Source organism: Medicago truncatula, chromosome 1 (genome assembly GCF_003473485.1).
Source record: "Medicago truncatula cultivar Jemalong A17 chromosome 1, MtrunA17r5.0-ANR, whole genome shotgun sequence".
NCBI lineage: Eukaryota > Viridiplantae > Streptophyta > Magnoliopsida > Fabales > Fabaceae > Medicago > Medicago truncatula.
This window is the reverse complement of record NC_053042.1, coordinates 938,336-946,358: the sequence shown is the minus strand read 5'-3', so window position 1 is coordinate 946,358 and position 8,023 is coordinate 938,336. Positions and strand designations below refer to the sequence as shown.

At 31.3% G+C, this 8,023-nt stretch overlaps 1 protein-coding gene across 1 annotated transcript; it reads right to left on the bottom strand.

The window, feature by feature from the left end:
* LOC11421380 (BURP domain protein RD22) lies at positions 1 to 1,751 on the bottom strand. The gene is made up of 3 exons (XM_039831753.1): positions 1,539 to 1,751; positions 1,307 to 1,412; positions 1 to 981 (listed from the first exon to the last, which is right to left on the bottom strand). Exons 1-3 carry the CDS (start codon positions 1,575 to 1,577, stop codon positions 185 to 187), a joined length of 942 nt encoding a protein of 313 aa, XP_039687687.1. The 5' UTR covers positions 1,578 to 1,751; the 3' UTR covers positions 1 to 184.
* Between the last annotated feature and the right edge of the window lie 6,272 nt (positions 1,752 to 8,023).

Here is an 8,023-nt window from a genome sequence, read left to right as displayed (position 1 = left end):
TACAAAGTTTTTATTTAAAGTTACATTGAAGACCATTTTTCAACCATACTTGAGGAGATTTGAACTCCGTCTCTATCGTAGGACATTCAAAGTAACTCAATTTATAATACAAGTATTAAGTATTTTTGAAGTTGCTTCTATATATATATAGTGGTTATTATTGAAGAAGATGGAATTGGTGTTTTTACTTGGAAAACCAAACAACTTGACCCTGTTGTAGGATGTGGCAAACTGGAAAAGTTCCTTGTTGAACTTTGAGCACTTGAAAAGCCAAATGTTTAAGGCTCCATTGTGAAGTATCAGAGTGGCAAATAGCAACAGCTTTAACTCTACTTCCATCAGCACCTTCCAAAGGCACAGAGTAAACTTTAGTTGCATCTGTTTTGTGACAGTAAAAAACTGCATAAGGGTAATTCCGTTTGTGGCACACAACCAAATTGTTCTCTCCCATTTTCTTCACTCCGTTTGCTATTACATATTGTTGTAAACCACTTTCTCCATTTACTTCTGTTGAAACAGTGTCAACATTGTTTCCAAGCTTCAAAGTAGTGAAATCAATCATAGATTCCAATGATGTCACACAAAGCTTTTCCTCTCCTTTGATACCATATGCTTCACATTCACTTATTGTGTTCTTCACAATTTCAGATTCCGTCGATCCTTGCTTGATGGAGAAGTAGTTAAGGATGTTTTCCAATTTGTTTGATGAAAAGGGAATGGAATTCGCAACGTCACCAGGCAAGAATGTCGGTCCATGGTCTGAGGTCTTTGTGAATTGTATGTTGAATTTTGTACCATGATGCAAGTCCTTTTCCAATAAGAACATAGCCAAATTTCGATTATCATGTAATTCTGCTTCATTTGCATCATTTTCATAGAAATAAATTGGAGCTGCATCATATACTATCCTTGTTTTTCCATTAACACTGATTTTTCCATCAACACTGATTTTTCCATCATCCACTGATGTTACACCCTTTCCTACAGTTTGAAACTTATTTTATTAATGTAAAAGAAACCTCAAGCTCATAAAAAAATTATAGAAGTATTTATATTTTTTTTTCTAATGAGGTTTGCACGGCAACTCACAACTTTGTGAGATGCGACCTAATTTTTACCAACTGAATCAACTTTTACGTTAATTATCACATGCAGATTTTGCTATCACATTTAGCTTTTCCCTTCATTAAAGTAAATATAAAATTATATAATCGATAAAGATTTAATTAACAAAAATAAATTGATTCAAAAACAAATTTTAAAAAATTAAATAGGAATAGAGGAAATATATATCTAGTCTACTAACTTGGGTGAAGGATATCTGTGATGGCTTTTGGAATTTGAGTTGTGGGAAGTTTGGACTTCCAATACAATTCAGGTGGTAAGGTAGCATGGGTTGCCACCAGTGCAAGCTGCAATACAACATTTATCATATTCTAGTATTTATTTTTGAAATGAAATAATGCTAAAAAGGTAATATATGGGGAAAAGTATATGTTGACACTTGATAAATTAGAAATTTGGAAGCGGGTGCTTACACTGAGAGATATAAAGATGGATATGTAAGCAAACTTCATAGTTAAAATTAACTTGAGCTCCAACTAAATAAATGGTAAGTGAAAATAAAGGTTGTGAAGTTGAGGAACTGTAAGCAAGATAGAATGAAGACCCGTAACTGGACTCACACACCATTTATATACAAAATCATGAAGGGGTAAGAGTTTCTCCAATGAGGAATTATTTACTTGACAAAGACTTTAAAGGTCTGTTTGGCAAAGATATGAAACGAGCTTATAGTTTATAGCTTATAAGCTTGTATGACAAAGAAAGACATGTTTGGTCATAATCTTTTTACCATGCACTTATTACGTATTTTACTAGCTCATAACTTATTTTTTAGACTTTATTTCAAATAGAGTTTGAACGGTGGTAGAGCTAGAGAAAAAAAAAATCAAATTGGCAACAACACGCCCAGTGTCACCGGTTGTTGTTGTTGCGAAGACTCTTGCAGCTATTGAGAACACGTCAAATTCAGAGGAGCAAGAGGTTGTCGTTTTGCAACAACAACATGTCCATCCTAGTAAGAACATTCAACACGGCCTTGATTTATGGGACAGAGTTCGTGAGTATGATGCACAGTGTGCTAATGAAGACTTCATGCCGGTACTTACAAGGAAGCAGAAGCAAAAACTTAAATTGCAACAAGTATTGCCAAAACAGCCTTCTAAAACCCCTGCTCGGGGTGACAAGCACACTCCTGCTTAATGAATTTCCTCTATTGGAATGTTAGAGGTTGTTTCCATGGGTCGTGGCCTTTTACGGACAAGCTTGCTAGCATGGGTCATTAAGTGCAGGGTTCGGTTTGGCTGTCTGCTCTCCCTAATGAGTTGAAAGTTGATTTCTTTAGGGATGGATGTGGTGTTCCCAACTACAGATTTCCATAGTCTGTTTTGCTGGGCGTTTTTTGTTGTTTTATTTTTCTCTTGTTTTTTTTTTCTTTGGTGGGTTTTGGCCTAGTCCCCCCGCCTTTGTATTTATTTTTCCCCTTTTTTTAATAAATTTTTAGAGTTTGGCGGCATAGGATGGAGGTCTCTCAGGGTGCCAATCTAGTTGGGATGTCGATGATGTCTCTTGATGTCTGTCATCTCTCCTTGCTCAAAAAAAAATTGGCCACTAACATAAACTAATACCACACACAAAATTTATGTTTTAATAAGCATTAAACACAAAGTTAACAATAAAAAAAAATTGCATACCTTAAAATTCAAAATAATTATCTAAACATTTTAAGTAACTTAAAAGTATGATAGTAACATATACCAGGATGGAGAAGAGGGTGGGCCACAAAGTGATTTTATTTAGAAGTCAAGAATATTTTAATAATTTTTCTTTTTTTTTTTTTTGTTCGAGTGGGTTGTGGCCCACCCGAGCCCTAACGTGGATCAGCTAAAATAATAAAGAACATACTCCCTCTTTTCAAAATAAGTTAGCTCGAAAGAAAATTGATAAGTGTCTTTATCAAATATTGTTGCATTCACAAATATCAATCAAAAAGAGTATATTCCCTTTATATATCGATAAAAGAGTATTTTACATTGAAAGATTCTTTCATTTTAAATGAAGTTGTCAAAATCTAATTTGCAATTTACTATATCACATTGACAGAATATAGGGCCTATTTTTGGTTCCTATCAGAATAGTTTTTTAGAAAAATATTCTTCATAATTAATTAATTAATAATTTTGTAACCAGAAAAATATAAAACGACACCAAGCTTATATGAAACGAAAATGCACACAAGTTTCTTTGATTCGTGTGGGGCATCCACCAAATTCCAAGAATGACCCTAATAATTTAAACATAGTAAAGTTCCAAATTCCAAGCTTACATATATAAACGAAAATGGACACAAAATTATGTCTAATATGGACATCTAAAAAATATTTGAACATGAACATGTACCATTTCTAATGGAAAATGATTTTGATAATAACTAAAAATGTATTAAAAATAGTAAGGTTTTTTTTTTAACAAGAAAAAAATAGTAAGGTTATTTTTTTTTGTAAATATGTCTTTACCCCCTGTAATTTTGAGATTTATTTTTATGTTTTCAAAAAAAAAAATCTTAATTTGTTTCTGAATTTATTAAAATTCAAAAAAAAAGAAGTAAGGTTTATTGTTGGAGCACGCTCATATTAGATTGGTCTGATGACATCTCGTCATTACGTAATTTTATATGTATTTTGATCACAAATTGGAATTCACAAGGAAACTTATGCAGCAAAAAGAACAGAAAAACTGAAGAAAATGCAAAGAAGCAAAACGTGTCATGATTGGCAGAAAGCGTGACACGATATGAGAAGACCAAAACATGCTCTCGACATTGAGGAAAACGTGTCACGATGGCAAAAACGTGACACGATTTGAGGAAACCCTAATTTAGCTGTTTGTTATTGAGAAGAAAACGTGTCACGATTTACTTAAAACGTGACATGATTTTAGGCGAATTTATGTGCCTATTTAAGCTGAAGTCTATTCCAAAGACGAGTTACGAATTGAAAAGAGCAAAGTGCGATTTTGAGACCACAAAACGGCTAGGAGTGCGTTTTCTTCATCCTTTTACCTGTTCATGTATGTATTGATTCCTCTAATGATTATGTTATTTGTAAACACCATTATGAGTAGCTAAACCCATTAGAGGTTAGGTCTGAGATGATTCTTTGTAACCCTAATTGAACCATGTTATTGTGAAACTCTATTTATTGTGAATGACAATCTAGTTTTTATTCAATTCAATTGTTCTTAATGCTTTTTATATCCTGATCAAATATAAACATGATTTAGTGAGAACGAATGACTACTGACCCTAGCTTTCAACTTAGACCTAATTGAATTGTTCTAATAAACATGGTTAGTCTAGGAATGGATAATCCTTTATTAGTGATATATATTAGGTTAACGTGCTTAAACCTTCAAAGGTTATTAGACCACCTAAGGAATTAGGGGTTGTAACCATAGAAGAGGGTCCTAACTCAAGGGATTGATTAAAACTATTTTGTTAACTATCGTGGAACTAGTGAATCATTCATAAGAATAAGTGCAGTATACCAATTAGGGAAACATAGATGATTCGAAAGACCAAAACTCATCTCTCTTTTATTCTTTAAAACCAACTTTACTTTTTATCGTTACTTTTATGCAAACAAACCAATCAAATGCCTAGTGTCAAATCAAAATAACTTTTATACATCCTAACTTACAACGTAATTGAATTATTGAGATTATAATCAGTCCTTGTGGGAACGATATTTTTACTACTTCGATAGTATTTGATACACTTATCAAACATCTATCATGGCCCAACGACCAAAGTATAACTTAAACCTTTAAATAAAATAATTGAAAAATAAAAACATAAAGTAATATTTTACAAATCAATTTGCACCAAAATATATATATTTTACAATTCAATAACATAACCTAGTGCTGAAACAATTTTGTCTTTTATATATTGTGAGGAATATCAGGAACTAGGGAACGTTTTCCAGATTAAGTATAGTTTTCTTGATTGCAAGTAAGTGACTACCAAAGTGACACACTTTTTCTAGATTAAGTCGATTATTTGGACAGAATTGATTAACGGATGCTTGCAAGAGAGACTCGGAGTATGCGATAAACAAGAAAGAAATATAGAGATATTATGTGTCTTTCACATAAATTGATAAAATTTTGTTATTGATCTAAACAATCTATCCGTCCCTCTCAACCTTTTTTTGTACTCTTCTCATTTTCTTTTTTTGGGATCACCCCTTCGCATCACTTTTTATTTTGGCATAAATATATCTTTGGTCATTTATCTTTTGTTAAAAAAATCGTTTTAGTCCTATATCTTTTTTTTAAATTGTTTTAGTCTGTTGTCTTTTTAAAAGATGTTATTTTAATCCTTTTGTTATACCAAAATTAATCAAAATAAAAACTAAAATATCATCCTTTTAAAAAGATAGAAGACTAAAAAGATTAAAAATAAAATTGAAGGACCAAAATAAACTTTTAGTAAAAGATAAAGGACAAAAATATATTTAAGCCTTTTCTTTTTTATCTAACTAAAAGCGATTTCTCCAAAGATCTACTATTTTAATTTATTTTTCCCTTTTTTTCATTGTCTAAGTGCAAAGTTATTTTAATTTATTCTTCGTTTGGGTGCAACATTGTTATGTGTTTGATCTTGTTGCAGTGTTTTTTCGTTCAGATTGACAAATCTACTTCAATGTATTGCAAATTCAATCGATGACTTGGAAGCAAAAAGATCGGTGATGAAAAAGAAACATAATTGGAAAATGTTGAGTTTCTGAAGTGCAGGAAGGGTTTGGCTGCACTTCCTTCTTTTGGAAACTTCTTAGTTATTTATTGATGATTTGGGATGCTACAACACCTTTAGAAACTCTTTAATTATAAAAACTTATAATAACAACCCTTGATTTTCTTACTTTACACTTATTCACTTTAAATTAAAGAATCTTTGTTGAAAAAAGAGAGATATTACCTCACTTAAATGTCATTTAAGCATGTTTTACATAAATTAATAGATTAAATTATTGATCCCAATAATCTAACCTCCTCCCTATCTCAACTTTACTTCTACTCCTCCTTTTCTTTTTCCTCCTTGATCCACCAGAGTGAAGTGATTTTGAGCAAAAACGTTTTTGGCCCGAGATCACTCATGGTCAGACAACTTTTTGTTTTCTCATTTTATCAAAATAAGTGGTTTCCCATATATCTCGATTTTCTTTTGTATTTTTCACGATGTTGTTGTTTGAGTGCAACATAATGTTGTTTTTTTATCTTGATGCGACAATGTTTAGTTTAACCTCTTATTGTAATGTTCATTTGATTTAAATTGACAAATAAGTTTTGATTAATTACATATTCAACCAGTGACTCTAGCATCAATGTTACAGATCATGAGACATGATATTTATGTCACTTTGATTTTTTCACATTTGTAGGCATGTTTCCGTTTCCACTTTATGTTATTAACCTGAGTGATGTAACTTGTAAGCTTGTTTGAAGATTCATCTTCTTTTAGATTTTAGCGATGTTAAATTTGTTTTCGATGTACTCTATCAATTTTGAATATATATATATATATATATATATATATATATATATATATATATATATATATATATAAAATGTTATTTCTTAACTCTTACAATTGGAGTTATCTAATCTCTTTTACTTGGGTTGTTTTCTCGTTATTAGGTAATTAGTTTTAGTTTAGTCAAATAATGGTAGATTTAGTGTTAGTTAAGGACAAGCACACAAGTGCTCTTACTTGTTACTTGCATGTGTTTCTTCTAAGTGTTTAGCTTTTAGGCTGGAGTGATGCAAGGTGTTGCAGCAGTGATTAATTTAAAGAATATTTAACGGCAAAGTTGAAGTCCTAATTAAGGGATGTCGTAGAATGGTGTGACACACCTAGCCACATGTTAAGTACGAGCTGAGAAGAATTGGGTAATTGAGTGCTTTAGTACCTTGGACAAAGAATATCTCTTATTCCTCTGGCCTTTTTTCACTCTTAACGGACACACTAGGGTAGGGTTGTTCCATTTGTATGACATAATGACAAGAGAAAGACACTACATATAGAGCAATATTAAGGTTTCACTATTGCCTATGTTTAGGTTTATACCTAAGCCCCCTTGATGATGTTTTCCTTCTTCCTCATTATGAGCCAAAACACTTGTTTTGGATTGGATTATGTTAAATTTGATTATGACTTAGTTATTATTTTTTTACAAAAAAGTCATAGACTCTATTGGTTCACAAAATCGGTAGAGCCACTAGTTTACAATGATTTTGAGCGAGTAAAAACAATTATCAATGGTCTCGCCAAACTAGAGTCAGCATAATGTTTAAATGTCTAAAGCAAATTTTATAGGAGATCTTTTAATATAAAATAAAAATAACACATAGTATAAGAGGAGTGTTATTTGAACAACCAATTTGATGATAGCTTATTTGACAATCATATTTTACAAAGAAAAAAGTGGTATTAGCACGGAAATCATAGCAATAGAGAGATAAAGTAAAAAGTAATGTGAGTATGAGAGAGAAAGTTGTTATAAAAGTTGTCACTAAATAGATGTTCAAATATCATTTCTCTTTATAAAAATAAAAAAATAGGTTTGTTGAGTAGAAGATTTAACACTTAGGTCAAGGAGGATATGAGACTCTAATCCTAGCCAATTTAGCTGAAGAAAAATCTATGACAAATTTGATTTAATTTTTTAAGTCTTTTTATATCCGGACCAATGCTTTAACTTAGGTCGCTTGAACATGGACATACACAACGAGTAATCGAATAAAATAATTAAACAATTGTTTGAATTTGCAATTTGCAAAGTGTTTATTTGAAGTGGCAATAATTACCATTTTACAATTATTCATGAGGAGATCTAAACTCCATGTATTTATATTATAAGTGTTAGTAATCAAGAAATTCCAAGGATAAAGATCATAA